Raw genomic sequence first — 16,814 nt, forward strand, 5'->3', positions numbered from 1 at the left:
GACGTGGCACTTGGTGCCATGGTCTAGTCATGGGGTCTGTGTTGATAGGTTGGACTCGATGATCCTCGAGGTCCTTTCCAACCTTAGTTATACTGTGATACTGTGATACAATGAGGGGCCGCTCTAAAACCCTTGTAGGGAAAAGAATTAATGTTGATTCGTAATGAATCTGTGGCTGCAAATAAGAAAAACAAGACATCTCAATAGTTGCATTAACTATCTGAGAGGACAAAACAACAAACAGCTAAAACAAAGACTGAAAAAAATAAAAATGGGAAAGATTTTGTAACAGGCAAGCAAAGACAAGTCCTAGAGGACTTCTTAAGTGCCTAACAGAAAAGCAAAACTGTCCACTGAGCAACTGGATGAGGAAGTTACTGATTCTTGAGGTCTGCATTCTTTGATGTGTAAATATAAAGGAAGCAGGACAGTTAAATTCACAGTGTGACTAATCACCAGCATCCTGCTTCCAAAGATGGTGCACTAGAAAATTGCCACAGAAAGCAAATATCTTGCACATTGTCCTTGGAAGTGTGAATTCTGTTCAAGAAGAGTGTAGTATTCATGGGCCATCAAATTGATGGGCCTCTTAGCTGACTTTCATTCATGTGAAATGAAGAAAGTATCTTGTTCTTTAAATAGGATGATGTGGAAAATACTAGAAGCAGGACTGTTGGTGGTGGACTGTTAGGGCCAGTGGGCAGTATTTGGGCAGTAGATTTGAACTTCTGTTTCCACTTGAACAAATCTGGCAGAACTGAAGAGTATAATTATAGAAATCAAAGATGATCAAAAGGAAGTGAAGTTTCCTTTCTACAAGCCTTTGTGAAGGGAACTAAAGCCACCTTTGGGCTCTAAGAGAAAACCAACTAACATCAAAAATCTTTCATAGATGCAGCAGTGCTGTAAGAACAGCACAGGCTTGGTAGTCTGCTTACAGTAATCCCAGACCAACATGACAAGATGAATCTGTGTAGTGCTAAGGAACTTGACTGTCATCACCTTTCTGGTAATAGAGAAAGCTAAAGTATTAGTTTCAGAAGTAAATAAACAGATTATGGGTGATGGTTGAGAAGCCAGACTCTTGAATAGGATGTAGTGCCCTTTCTAAAGGCACAGTCTAGCACAGAATGCCAAACCTTGTTGATTGATCACAAAACGAAATTGCAAAGACCAAACTAGTAGAAAAAGAAAGGGTGATCCAAGAAATGATATGCAATGTACATTATGACTTTGGTTAAATTCAAAAATGTTTCCTGGCAATTCTCAATACTGAGCAACTAATAAGATTTATGAGAAGTCCTCATAGCAAAAGAGGTCAACTCTTAAGAAAATCAAGATAACAAGCAATCAGATACTTACTGAAATCACTAAAAAAGAGCCTGGAGTAAAACCAAATACAAAACACTGATTAGGTTGAAGTATTGTGTGGCTTCTAAAAGGCTTTGATTATAACATACCACTGTGTTAATTTACTAGTGAATTATTACAATTATATATATATATTCATGCTTTGAAAAAGGACAGAGAGCCAGAGAGATCTTCTAGATCATTGTATCTATTTATAGTCTAATCTGGATAGAATCTCTACCAATTCTAAAACTTGAATGTGTATAATTATCATAATACAGCAGGAGATGAGAATCGTATCAAGCATCTTGATCTACCTCTCCTATATAAGTGTACCAAGCCAAAGCTCCTAAATGCTTTTCTTTGCCCCTTCTCTGCCCATTCAGTATTTAGGGCTCCAGAGGGCAGCCCTGAACAGATGTCAGGGGCTGATGCAGTAATTACACTGCTACCAAGCCTCATCAAGGGAGGTTCAGGGAAGACCTTGCCATGGTAAACATTGGCATTTACTGACAGAGGCAACGACTAATCCTCATGTGCCTTACCTACCTACCTTTCCATCACTTTTCCTCTCTGCCTTTCTTTCTGACTGCCCTTTTGGGCTGGTTTATTGCTTTCATCCTCACACACACCCCACATGACACCCCTCCCCTTTGTAATGCTGAGGTCTGTTTCTTTGCTTCCTTTTCATTCCTCTGACGTCTCCCACTGTTGCTCTTCTTGCCCTTGGCTATACCCACCCCTTCTTGATTCCATACCTAGTAGATTATGTAGCCTATTTGCATTGGGTTTGAATTTGTGGTATTTGTTCATTTGACTTCCATTACCTGCTGTTTGTAATTTCCTTTTTTTGTGTCTACATTTTAATGCTTTATATGCTTGCAAAATGATGATGTTGTCTGTGTTTGGATTAAGTTGGGAAGTAATGGAGAACACTGGCGATTTTCATAGCTGTAAGACAAGTATCTTTTCCTCCTCAATGAAGGCCAAAGGTGAAGACCTTAAGAAAGTCACAGAGAATGTGGAAGATAGTTTCCTAAAGTGCATTTTGGGACATTTAAGAACCTTTACAATGGGTAATATAGAGAGGCAGGTCAACCTTTGTGTCCTGGAAACACCTCTCATCCTCCTGAAGCTTCATAGTGCAGTCCTCCAGAAGTGTTCTGGGAGGTCCCTGTTCAGCAGCCACTGTCCCAGTTTTACCCCTTTTGGAGGACTGCACTCCAGACAGCTCTCCAGAAGCGGGGAATCTACAAGGGAAAGGTGCTGTAGTGGTGACTAGCTCTTTTGGGAAATTGAGCTGTCAGAAGGGACCTGAATGTGTTAATGAGCATTAGATAGTAATTAAACTTGACACAGTTGCAGTTGAATGCCTGCACATTTTACTACATATTTTTGAAATGTCTTACTCATTTGCTAAAGCTGTGATGCTTCCTTGTGAGGAAAGAGGGAAGGTGTAGTGGGCAAACTGAAAGGAGTATGCTTAGGCACACAATCATTGTCTGCTTCTACAGGGGAGAAAATTGAGTTGGACTAATGACTGCGCTTTTGTTCAGGAATGAATTTCACTTAGGCAGCAATATCCTTCTCACACTGTGAAGAAAAAAGGTTGAGAGCTGTAAAGCAAAAGAGGAGTCAGATAATGGCGTTTGAGCACTGCAGCCTGCAGTGCTGCCTCCAGCGCAAGTGCTGCTGCCCCACAAATGCCTGGACTCTTGGGCAGCTGGGTGGTAGCAATACCACTTCAGACATGCAGATGATAACCTGCATGCTGTCTCATCTCATAGCAGGCAGTTCTGCTAAAATTCAGCAGAGTGGTGTGGAACAGCTTCAGTTCTTATCCACAGGCTGAGCTAAATCAGGAGGGATGGACGTGCTCTATTTACAGAACCTACTCAGCCAAAAGGAGAGCAAGGGGTAGGATTTTAATCCTGGCAGGGTGTATATTTTTGTGTCTGACTAAAATAGAGATATTTATAGCATTTGTTGACACAATTTTTGTTTACTGTAATTTGAACCAGTGTTAAAGCCATTTTTTACTGAGCCAACAGAAAGGAACTTTTGGGGAGATAGAGGACAAGGTAACTTTCCAGAATCAAACCAGAGTTCAGCAAAGGAGCAGGAAGAAGGATCTTCTGTCTGTGCTCATGCCTGTAATATCAGAGAGTGAACGCAGGTTTACTCCTAACAGTTTCATCTATCAATACACTTGAACACTGTTATCACTATGAGTTAGTGCATAATTACCATTGTTCCCAATGGAGTTCCTGTTTCATTGCTGTTTAATTATGTACATTATTTCAGTGTAACTATGCAATTTAACTCATGTCACTTAGAAATAAAAGTTTCAGGCAAGGCAGTGTCATAACATAAGAAGCTTCATAGGCTGGATATGGTTGCTGCAGAAGTGTACAAAGTCATTTGCTGAGGTAGCCTACCACCATCTTTTGGAGAAACCACATAGACACAGCTGTTACACCCTGGTCATTTAAGGCAGATGCCTAAAATGGCTGTGAGTATCTTTTGTGTGACATAATCTGAAGAAACTTCACTGCCAACAGAAGCAGAAGGGTAAAGATAGTAAATTCTTCCCCTTGGATCCAGCTACAGTAAGCATATGCTTTTGTTGGCAACATAAGAACCTCTTCCAGGCAGTATTTCTAGGTAAATCTCAGCTCTGGAGATCCCTGTTTAGCTCTCATATGTGTTTTGCTGGACTCTGTTTTCATGTAACAGCCATGATTTTAGGGTCATGACAACTAATTTTGATCCATTTGTTGAAGATTTCATCTGCCAAAAAAGGCAACAGCTAAAAAGTGCAATGTCTTCTCTAATTTCTGAGCTAAAGCAGTTCTCTTGTGATATTTCTTGCCATTTTTCTATGAGTCTAATAAAACACCCCATGAAGGGAGACTCACTATCTGAGACATGTACAGGTAAATATTTTCTATAGCGTTATTCCAAGGAGGAGACAAATGTAAGGCCCAATGGTTGCCACCTTAAGGACAGACATGAAACACATACACTGAGACAGGCTTGTCCTGCAGCATCTCAAACCAGGGGCTGTGTGTTAATCAGGACAGAATTTATCCCAAGCATACCTGGGGAGTCAAGTATGTTTGTACATACGCTTGGAAATTCAGATGTACTCATCTCTTAGTGTCAGAAGTGGGAAACAGGACAGTTTCAAAACAAGGTCTAAAATGTTTGAATTATGGAAAAAGAGGGCAATTTTGTAATAATTTTGACCTGGAAAGAGCAAGAATCTTGGTAAGGGGTAGAAGCCTCTATCAGTCATTGGTACTTGGCATGGAAAGCTAGAAAACAGCAGCATCAAGGTTACATCCTGGAAAAAGTGATAGTGCTGTCTTAGCATGCCAGTGTGTCCTAGGCTTCATGTTACTGAAGGGTATTCAAGTATGTATAAGCATATTTTATAATGAAATAGCAACAAATTTAATATGTTGAGAGGAATAGAAAATCTCACAGTCTCAGGCTGCGCCAGGGGAGGTTCAGGCTGGAGGTCAGGAGGAAGTTTTACACAGAGAGAGTGATTGCCCATTGGAATGGGCTGCCCGGGGAGGTGGTGGAATCGCCATCACTGGAGGTGTTCAGGAGGAGACTTGACAGGGTGCTTGGTTGCATGGGTTAGTTGATTAGGTGGTGTTGGATGATAGATTGTACACGATGATCTTGAAGGTCTCTTCCAACCTGGTTTGGTCTATTCTATTCTATTCTATTCTATTCTATTCTATTCTATTCTATTCTATTCTATTCTATTCTATTCTATTCTATTCTATTCTATTCTATTCTATTCTATTCTATTCTATTCTATTCTATTCTATCAGTGTATGCCTGAGAGACAACAATAAGCTTTGTGTGAAGGTCATAGCTTAACCAGGGCTTCAGCAGAGCCAATCAAGAGAAGTATGAACAAGATGTGATGGACACAAAGGATGCATTTATATATTCATGGCAGAAAAGAAATCCATTAAACAAAATAGAAAATTGCACACTGCAAACATGATGACACATTGCCCTGAAGAAAGAGATAACAGCCACCAGTCTGAAACAAAAAGCTAGCAAAATGTTCTGACTGAAAGAAGTAAAATTTGTTATGAAAGTAAAGTATTTTGAAAACTGGTATCTAAAATCTTTGAATATTCAAGAAAAGCCCTGCCTATTTCTTTAGCTTGGCATTAGTATAAATACAGCGAGTTTCTCCTAGAGGGGAAAGAGAGAACTTCAAACAGGACATCACAATAATGATTATATTCAACATTTAAAAGGAAATTCATAAAAATTAATAATGCCTTTCCAAAGGATCCAGAGGACCATGTTAAAGTTTAAAAGGGTTGATATACTAGACAAATTACTCCTGAAAGAGGTTTCACTGTTCCACAGACTTTCAAATCATTAATTGTAATGTTCTACTTGCTGACCTAAAGGACTATCCGTATTTGATTAGAAACTATGTATTATTTTAACATTTCTAGTATTGTGAGATGTTCTCACAGAGAGAAAGAGAGAGTCTAGATCCAGCCCAAAGCATAGTTTTGATTTAGGAAGATGAATCTGTAAGTGGATGTTCAGATGGCCTGCATCAGGAACAGTGTGGCCAGCAGGAGCAGGGAGGTCATTCTGCCCCTGTACACTGCACTGGTTAGGCCACACCTGGAGTCCTGTGTCCAGTTCTGGGCCCTTCAGTTTAGGAAGGAGGTTGACTTGCTGGAGCATGTCCAGAGAAGGGCAACAAAGTTGTTGAGGGGTTTGGAACACAAGCCCTATGAGGAGAGGCTGAGGGAGCTGGGGTTGCTTAGCCTGGAGAAGAGGAGACTCAGGGGTGGCCTTATTGCTGTCTACAACTACCTGAAGGGAGGTTGTAGACAGGCAAGGGTTGGTCTCTTCTCCCAGGCAACCAGCACCAGCACAAGAGGACATAATCTCAGGCTGCGCCAGGGGAGGTTCAGGCTGGAGGTCAGGAGGAAGTTTTACACAGAGAGAGTGATTGCCCATTGGAATGGACTGCCCGGGGAGGTGGTGGAATCGCCATCACTGGAGGTGTTCAGGAGGAGACTTGACAGGGTGCTTGATTGCATGGTTTAGTTGATTAGGTGGTGTTGGATGATAGGTTGGACGCGATGATCTTGAAGGTCTCTTCCAACCTGGTCTGGTCTGGTCTGGTCTGGTCTATTCTATTCTATTCTATTCTATTCTATTCTATTCTATTCTATTCAGTATTAACATTTACCATATGACTGTCACTGGAACTCTGGCTACTCTTAAACAATCTGAATAAAAGAGATCATTCATTTGATCCAGAAAATTTGATAATGCAGTTATTATTCAAATTATTCTGTCCTATGTTAACTCTTGAGTGTTCAGTTGAGACAGATAATATGATAATATGGCAAGTTAAATGTCATATGAGATAAAGCCTTATGTCAGTATTAATCACTTCTTTTTCTTTCTCTCTGACCAGGTATTTTTAGCTGTCTGAATGTTAGTGTTGCAAGGCACAATTCCTTTTGAGATAATCACTGAACAGAAGATAACCATGTGGCTCTTCATCTATCATCTTATTATGCCCTGTTTGGTCTTTTGCTTGACAGGTAAGATGACTTCCCATGTTAATTTATTTAACTGTTTTCAGTGTTATGCATTTCAAGGTCAATTATGCTGTTTGCATGGGTGTAATTTGTTTCTGCAATACAGCAAATTACTAAAGAATTAATAGATCTGTAAGGAAGGATACTTACTACAATGAATGGTAGGGGTTGGAAAGGACCTCCAGAGATTGTCAAGTCCAGCCCCCCTGCAAAGCAGGACCACTTAGGGCAGGTCACACAGGAATGCATCCAGGTGGGTTTTGAAGACTTCTAGAGAAGGAGACTCCACAACCTCTGTGTTCCAGCCTGTTCCAGTGCTCCGTTACCCTTAAAGACTTTTTTCCTCGTGTTGAAGTAGAAATTCCTGTGTTCTAGTTTGTATTCATTGCACCTTGTCCTATCACAGGATACTACTAGCACCTTCCTTAACCCCCTCAGGTCCCTCAGTTGGTAGCGCATCAGACCCTTAATGGGAAGGTCGTGAGTTCAAGCCTGCAGTGGGCAGTAGTGTCCTCTCTACTCTAGTCATGAGGTCTGTGGTGACAGGTTGGACTCGATGATCTTTGAGGTCTCTTCCAACCTTAGGAATACTGAGTTCCTCTTCACACCCACCTGTCAGCTATTTGTAAACATTAATAAGATCTCCTCTCAGTCTTCTCTTTTTTAGGCTAAACAGACCCAGGTCTCTCAGCCTTCCTTCATAAGACAAATTTTCCAGTCCCTTAATCATCCTCGTAGCTCCCTTTTGGACACTCTCTAGTATATCCCTGCCTCTCTTGAGCTGAGAGCCCAGAACTGGATACAATACTCCAGATGTGGTCTCACCAGGGCAGAGCAGAAGGTGAGAAGACTCTCTTTTGGCCTGATGGCCACACTCCTCTTAATGCCCCCAGTATACCACTGGACTGCTTGGCACTAAGGGCACATTGCTGTGTCATGGATAACTGATTGTTCACCAGGACTCCTAGGTCCTTCTCTAGGTTGCCATTTTCCAGCAGCTAATCCATAGTGATCCATGGTGTTTTTCCTCCCCAGGTGCAGCACTCTACACTTATTCTTGTTGAACTTCATTAGGTTCCGCTTTGCCCAGCTCTCCAATCTGTCCAGATCTTGCTGAATCCTCCCAGTTTCATATTGTCAGCAAATATGATGAGGGTACACTCTATCCTTTCAGCCAGGTCATTGATGAAGATGTTCAGTTAAGACTTGACCCAGTAGTGACCCCTGGGGAACACCACTAGTTGGAGGACTCCCACTGAATGCTTCTCTGTTGATCAGAACCCTCTCAGTTTAGCCAGTTCTCAATCCATCCATTCTTCTAACTCACACTTACTGAGCTTGCCTATGAGAATATAATGGGAGACAGTGTCAAAAGCCTTGCTAAAGTCAAGGTAGACACCGTCATAGAAGGCTATCAGAATTGTCAAACATGCCCAGGCAGCCAGCACCAGAACAAGAGGACACAGTCTCAGGCTGAGCCAGGGGAGGTTCAGGCTGGAGGTCGGGAGAAAGTTTTACACAGAGAGAGTGATTGCCCACTGGAATGGGCTGCCTGGGGAGGTGGTGGAATCGCCATCACTGGAGGTGTTCAGGAGGAGACTTGACAGGGTGCTTGGTTGCATGGGTTAGTTGGTTGGGTGCTGTTGGATGATAGGTTGGACACAATCTTGAAGGTCTCTTCCAACCTGGTCTGGTCTGGTCTGGTCTGGTCTGGTCTATTCTATTCTATTCTATTCTATTCTATTCTATTCTATTCTATTCTATTCTATTCTATTCTTTTCAAGGTAGGCTTTAGATCCTTCCCTGATTTGAGGTATAATTTACAAAGCTAGTCCTACTGCATTTCAAAAAGCATTCTTGTGTTTCTCTGGGTTCTTCATGTAATTAATGAGTTTCTAATTGAAATCAACTTTTCATAGTCTTACTTAATCTGGCCTACCATTTCAGGCATCTCCTCAGTTTCTCTACCATGAGATCATACTGCTTGTATTATTGAGTCCACAAATCTGATTAACACAGTGATGTAAGCTCATTACTTTCAAAAAATTACTCCATAGCTCACAGGAGTGCTTGTTAGTTCAGTGAGAACATTATCTTATTCTACAGAGGGTTTCAACTCAGTTCTTTACTCCATATGAGTTTTCTGGAGCATGTACTGACGCCTGTTATAATAACAGCTTTGAAAATGCTGTAATCTCATGCTTGCAATATATTCATTATGTGTTTCAAATATGTTTTAATTGTTAAGATATGAAGGTTGCACAAAAATTAAAGTTCATCACTTCAATACTGGCCTTTTCCTAATAAACAAGGTTGTCAGCTACCATCAGTAATGCTACACATATGAGTATCAGCTGCAGCAGCCAAGCAAATGCCAGATCCTCGTTGATGAAAAAAGTTGAGTCAATCATGTAGTTCATTTAGTTTCTTGAAGGGCAAGGTCAGATGATTAGTGCTAATACTTACATATAATGCACATTGCAGTTGTGCCCAGAAGCTAAAAATCTTGGCACCAGAATGCACCTCCCGGTCGGTCCCTTAAAATGGCATGGGAAGTTTGTGTGCTGTGAGGATAATGAGTAAATAATGTAGGAAGAACAAAGATGGTATGATGATGTTGCATGCAGTTTGAGTATGTGTGAATGTATTCATTGCAATGTTTGTTTGATCTCTTCCTTGCCTGAAATTGGCTATGATTTCTGTAAGAAGAATAGGAGCCACTGGTGAGAAGGGTTTCAAATGGGACCATGTTCTAATAGCACTGTTCCCAGTTCAAAGAAACAGAATTTATCATCTGGTGTGGAATAAATCCAGGACTTGCTTATGTTTTTCATCAAAAGCCAGACCTACCACCATTTATCAATATACAATACCAACCTCCAAGTGTCTTATGCAGTCAGAGTTTCTTACTCCTAGTGTATCATTGCAAGCCTGAGTAGCACACACACTCTGCTCTTAGACCTGCTCTACTTAGCATAAATAATTAAAGATCCATTACACTGCTGCTGTCATCTAGGGTTTATGGTACCCATCTGGGTTATGTAAATCTAATGCTGTAGTCTTTTCTCTGCCCCAGCACTTGAGTCTTGCTGGAAGGTTTCTCATTTCCAATGACTGCTAGAGCTGCTGGCAGTTACTTTGGCCAATTTTCCCTTCCAGTGTATTTCTTGGCAATGAAAATGTCATATCATCCAGAAAATCCAAAACACTTGAAGGTATTCAGAATTCATGTTGAGAGCTTTCAGACTTACCAGCTAGGAATATTTAGGAAACAAGGGGCTAGGAAGCTGAAAACCTGAAGCTACTTGAGATGTTCAGAACTTGTCCTGAAAGGGTGCCAGATCTTGTGACACTCATATCAGCTAAGGGTTTTTGACTGTTTTCAAAATGGTATTTTCCTGCTGCAGGAAATCTGAAAAGATTTCTTTTTCCCAAACTGAAATACATAGTTTTTAAAGAAATCTGGAGTTTGCCTTGAAATGATACCTTGGTCTTTCAGCCAGTCCTGTTTTGTGGAGATCAAAGGCAGAAGCTGAGAATTGTCGCAATGAAGGGCCATCCCCCATCAGCGGGAATGTGCATTTACTTGGCTGAAGGGAGGCAAATATTACACGAATCAGTGCATCAGAAGTTTAGATATCTTCTGCAATGAGACAGGATAAATATTTGTTTTCCAGGTAAATTAGTGCTTGAAATGTAGTCTTGCAGTTATAAATTGGTGAAAAAGCTGTAAATAATTTGGTCTTTCACTTACTGATAGAACAGGCAGTTACAGTAAGAGTTGCTTTTCAGAGTGCTCTTGGAGCAATGCAAGGCAAATGAATGCAGCAAATCACTCCTCACGGAATGCTGTGATGATTGTCAGTTCACTGCCAAGAAAGTTATTTCATGCCTATTACTGGTAGTATTTGACTCTTCTTTCCCCTGACATCTGGGCTCTCTCCAACACGTATCTAAGTTGCCTTTGACTCCCTGTTAAATTCATGTCCTGGTGCTAAGTCTGAATTTTCAAGCTTTCCTTTGATCTAGTACATTCCACATACATCACTGACAATCATCACAGCGGTCTGTGAGGCATGATTTGCTGCATTCATTTGCCTTGCATTGCTCCAAGAGCACTCTGAAAAGCAACCCTTACTGTAGATTGTAGCTTCACTGGGGGTAATAAATAACCTTGCACCAAAAGATTTAAGACTTTTTCAGCAACAAGTTTGTTTTGTTTCTTTCTCATAAAATTAAAAGCTGCAGAGGCCCTATATGTGTGCTTAATGAATACTTGATCACATTTGGCTATAAAAACAATCGATAGATCAAACATCTTACTGTGTTCCTCCAGTATTTTATTTCTCATCCAACTTTTCTACTTCTTACCTTATTGCAGAGCCAGGCAGTGCCTGAGTTTAGGTCAGATCAGGCCTCAAAAGGCAGCTTGTTACTCTAGTAACTATTTTGATTTGTGCAGAATGAGGTCCAGGGGTAAAAAAGTCTCAAAAGTACTTCTGCTTCTTTAGGGAACATATTGCCTTATTGTCAAAAATCACTAGGACCACAAGCTTCAGTAAACGCCAATAAAGTGATAAAGCCATTAAGACAGCGGGCTTGTCAGTGCAGGGCAGTTATTTTCATGTGTATATGAGGATGTGACAGCATGCTGAACTTCTGAGCACGTTGCAGGTATTTCATTGTATGGTTTGTGTGGGGAGATTGTGCAGAGTAACTGCTGCATTTTACCTTCATCCCTAATTTGCTGAGCACTGCCATTCCTGCAAGATCAACATGGTAGGCTCTTAAGTTGCTTTTGAAGGAAGAATCACCTAAATGATTTAAGTATCTAGTAGGCAAATGTGAGTATCTTTAAAATTACTGTAACTGGTATTGGCTGGCAGTCCTCTTGGCAGTCTGAGATCACAAGCGAAGTGTACCACATCATCCTTAGGCATAGGTGGAAAAGTTGCTCTGTCAAGGATTAGCATTTTTCATACCTGAAAGTTGCTACAAAGGAGAAACTAGCTAATTAACTACACAGCTCTTCAAGGACCTCACTGGCACATCTGAGATAAAAGTAACCCTCCTGCTCTTTCAGGTCCACCAAAGTAGGTGCAGGGTTCCCAAAGACAATCTAACCCTTTGGTATAATATGAAGTAGGGAATGATTACTTTTTCTGTTTGAGTCCTGACTGGTTCTTAGGTTCTGGAGAAGAGGAGGCTCAGGGGTGACCTCATTGCCCTCTACAACTACCTGAGGGGTGGTTGTGGCCAGGAAGGGGTTGGTCTCTTCTCCCAAGCAACCAGCACCAGAACAAGGGGACACAGTCTCAAGCTGCGCCAGGGGAGGTTTAGACTCGAGGTGAGGAGGAAGTTCTTCACCGAGCGAGTCATTCGTCATTGGAATGGGCTGCCCAGGGAGGTGGTTGAGTCACCATCCCTGGAGGTGTTCAAGAGGAGACTGGACGTGGCACTTGGTGCCATGGTCTAGTCATGGGGTCTGTGTTGATGGGTTGGACTCGATGATCCTCGAGGTCCTTTCCAACCTTAGTTATACTGTGATACTGTAAAAATGATGTCACTAGCATCTTGCTAATTTACACTGGTACCCCTTTCTCCATCAGGATGACATAATCTTCTTTATATAGCATAAAATGCAACCTCATGCATTTTGTGGACACAAACACATTAATGATTGAGCAGATAAGCTCTCCATGAATGCCAAGAGCAATTTTTCTCGCTTGATTATGAGAGAAGCTTAAAAAATCCAGCCCCTAAACATGAAACAATGGATAGCTTGGATTTTCTCTGGAACAGTAGGTTCAAAAATGCATATTATGAACTGAAGGCCAGAATCTACATTATTCAAAATGCTTTGCTACAACATATGGTACTATTCACAATCGCTAAAGAGAGAGAGGCATTTTCTTCTAAAATACAAAGTAGATGAATATATCTGAATACCTGTTAACCTTGTCTACCATGTCCCTGCTTGGATCTTAGAAGACTGTTTCATGCTACTGCTGTGTGTCTGACATAAATCAGAATGTATTTTGTGATCTTAATGCTCAGAAACCTACAAGTGCCTTGTTTACCTGCGAGCCTCATAGAGATATACTTTGTCTGATTCCGAGACCATCTTGGTTTTGAACATGAACTTCTCATATTGTCAGATCCTCATTTCTGTGGCATGCTGAAAACAGTACTTGGGAACTGCTTCAAAGTATCAAATGGTTTCTAGGCTTGTGATGCTTTACAACTTAGTTAATATAATGAATGAATCCATGGCTTCTCTCTTCTGCATCCATTAACATTCAAGGTTAATCTAGCCACACGCTGTGTCAACAGATCTTTGTCACTCTCTCATGCGAAATATGTAACAGGATACAACACTGTAGGGTAGATCAATACTGATGGGAGTGATACCAAATGACTGTCTGGAGCAGCTACTTTTGGTGGTATTAAATGCCAGGGTAATAGAGAAGTGTACAGGAAGCATGAACAGAAATAGAACAGGAAGTCTTGTTACATAGTATCATAGTATCAGTCAGGGTTAGAAGGGATCGCAAGGATCATCTAGTTCCACCCCCCTTGCCATGGGCAGGGATGCCCCACACTAGATCAGGCTGGCCAGAGCCTCATCCAGCCTGGGCTTAAACACCTCCTGGGATGGGACCCCAACCACCTCCCTGGACAACCCATTCCAGGGCTTCACCACTCTCATGGTGAAGAACTTCCTCCTCACATCCAGCCTGAATCTCCCCACCTCCAGCTTCATTCCCTTCCCCCTAGTCCTATCACTACCTGAGATCCTGATATCTTGTTAGAAAGTAAAGATGCTAATTGAAATATTTTTGTATTGGTGCACAGGAGGAGTAACAGGATCTTAAGGTTTTCCACCCATTTCAGCTTCTTTCTGACACTGACCTTTGAAAAAAAATTCACTGTGATTTGCTACTGTGATTGACACTCATGTTACAATTTGTGGGTTTTAACATCACGTTGGTTTCTCTCCAGCAAAAGACTTGAACATATGTTTAATATTGCACTTAACACATAAGCTTGTTGATTTGGATCAACTTACATGTAATGGATCAAGTTTCTGGAAAAATAGGAAGCCTTTAACAAACTTAAATGAAATACTTTCAATTCTGTCTCATTTTTATTCGCTTTAAGCAAACAGTATTGCCATTTTACCGTTCCTAAAGATGAAGTTAAAGATCTTAGTATTTCAGCATCCCTTCCTAAAGCTGTCACTATCATTCATTGAAAATATATTTTCATTATAGTGGGATTACAAGGTATTGATCCATCAAAAATACACTGTTAACTTTCTTACAAGTATCTTCCAAAGGAATTGGTTTTTGCAGACATTGTTAAATGCAAATTCATACAGTTTTGCCTTTTTTTAAGGCAAAATGGTAATTTGTTAAAGTATGCAATCTGTAGGTCTTGAGGAGCATTCAAGTCTTTCTTGCTTTCTTTTTGAGCACTTCCTTCTAGTGTTTGGAGATTTGGTCTTCTGATATTGGGGCTTTGGATTTTTTTACTAGTATGTAGAATGCATGCACAGAAGTGTTTGCAGGATTAACGCCTTGAGATAAGTCCACTGTGGCCTCTGAACTTACAGGCATATATAGCCCCACATACTTTATTGCCAGCCTTTCACTGTGCTTCAGTAATATCCATCATCATTTTCGTTGTTAGTTTCTTTTGCATACAGTTCCTTATACACTAATGTTTTTCTCTTTGATGTATTCAAGCAAGTTGTTCTTCCTGCTTAAATCACATTTTAAATAGTACTGGACCTAGGAGCCCTTCCAGAAGCCTGCGTGCCCTATGTACTGGTTGAGGAAATGCTTGCTCCATTTTGTTTAATCATCTCTTTCCCTTATTAAGATTCAATTGCTTCTCTGGCTTTGCGGTTTAATTTGAGGACTCAATGAAATTAAAGGCACTTTAGAACAAATAAGGCAAATATACAAGTAGACATCCATTAAAAAGTCTCTTGCACATGATAATACGAAATGTGAATGATATGAGGGAAGTGACTTTTATATTTGACTTCCCCTTTAAACTTGCCCACTGAATTACCATGTAACTATATAGCTAACCTTTCTGTTGAATCACCTGAAATATATAATCCTCTTCTGAAACCACATGTGGGTCACTTGTACATTCTAGGAAGAAAAAGTATTAATAGCTTTGTAAATAAGAAAATAGTTGAAAGATTATTTTTACTCTTGAGGATAGAATAATATAGATTATACCTACCCTCTGAGCCAGCGTGGGAAGATGTATCTTGTAAAGTATGTAGAAAATTAAGGTGTACTTGCAATCTCTTATAATATGCCAGACTAGAAAGTAAGAGTAAAAGTTAATCTGTAATATTTGTACTTGTTTTTATACTAGCCATATGAAGACAGAATGATGCACAGTTGTCCTACAGTGGTTTAGTGACATGTCTTTGAGAGGCATTTGAGCAAACCATTATGAAAAATAAGCAGTAACATTGCAGTGTACTGTTCCCTTTGGGAATTTTCTGCTCTACTGTTCTGCATTCAGATTAGATAACAAATCGATTAAACAAAATGTTGGAATAGGTATATTGAAAGAATGAGTGGTAGTCAACAAAGGTCAGAAGAAACCTACTTGTATTAGAAACACTGTGGCCAGCAGGAACAGGGAGGGGATTGTCCCCCTGTACTCAGTGCTGCTGAGGCCGCATCTCAAGTACTGTGTTCAGTTCAGGGCCCCTCAGTACAAGAGGGGCATTGAGGTGCTGGAGTGTGTCTAGAGAAGGGCAACAAGGGTCATGAAGGGCCTGGAGCACATGACCTGCAAGAAATATCTGAAGGAGCTGGGGTTATTCAGTCTGGAGAAGAGGAGGCTGAGGGGAGACCTCTTTGCTCTCTACAGCTACCTGAAGGGAGGTTGGAGCAAGGATGGAGACTTGATGGGGTGCTTGGTGCCACGGTTTAGTTCTATTCTATTCTATTCTATTCTACTCTACTCTACTCTACTCTATTCTATCCTCTTCTCCTTGGTGTCAAGCAACAGGACTAGAGGAAATGGTTTCAAGATGTGTCAGGGGATGTTTAGGCTGGGTATTAGGAATTACTTCTTCACTTGATAGGGTTATCAAGCATTGGAATGGTCTACCCAGGGCAGTGGTAGTCACCATCCCTGGAAGTATTTAAGCAGCATGTGGACCTGGTGCTTAGGGACTGGGTTTAGTGTTGACCCTTCAGTGATGGATCGAGGGTTGGACTGGGTGATCTTTAAGGTCTCTTCCAAGTGGATGTTTTCTGTGATTCTGTACTGTGCTGGGTTCACTGGGCTGCAGCTTGCTCTGTTAACCTGGTGTCCTGGAAAGCAATGCACTAGTGGTGAACTCTCACCTTGTTAATGCCAATCCAGGAAATTCCTAACTCTCTGAAACTATCTAAGTATAGACCTGATAGAAAAAAGGAGAAGATCATGATTGAACTTAGAAAGAGTCATTAAATATTGGTGATGATGAGTCTGACTCTGTTAAATGAAGTACTACAACATGAGTAAGATGCCTGACTTCAGCCACCATGTGCCAGCTGCCTGGGGTTATCATTTTCTCAGCTCTATTACAAAACAGAAAATTACTGACTTCATGAGCTGTCTTCAGCTTCACACATACCCATTCATCATATCTAATGTCATTTAATCTGAGCACTAAATTCTGCTTCAGAAATGGATTTAGGAAAGCTGTCTGACTTCGCAGTCCCATAAAGGCAAATACCATATGGGGGTTTAACCCCCATGATCTTCATAGATTGAACTGACACTTGCTGACTGACTAGGCAGTAAATGATACTGCATCTTTTTTAAAGGGTA

At 40.9% G+C, this 16,814-nt stretch overlaps 1 protein-coding gene across 1 annotated transcript in view; it reads left to right on the forward strand.

Moving 5' to 3' along the window:
* The window catches only part of CNTN1 (contactin 1), a 253,887-nt gene that overhangs the window by 151,656 nt on the left and 85,417 nt on the right, over positions 1–16,814 (forward strand). Inside the window, exon 4 of the mRNA XM_068170206.1 lies at positions 6,833–6,962. Coding sequence (XP_068026307.1) covers positions 6,851–6,962 — 112 coding nt within the window. The 5' untranslated portion in view covers positions 6,833–6,850. The remainder of the gene's footprint in view (positions 1–6,832; positions 6,963–16,814) is intronic.

This window comes from Melanerpes formicivorus, unplaced genomic scaffold, assembly GCF_026170545.1.
Source record: "Melanerpes formicivorus ecotype bairdi unplaced genomic scaffold, bMelFor1.0.p_v2 SCAF_3, whole genome shotgun sequence".
In the NCBI taxonomy this organism is placed as follows: Eukaryota; Metazoa; Chordata; class Aves; order Piciformes; family Picidae; genus Melanerpes; species Melanerpes formicivorus.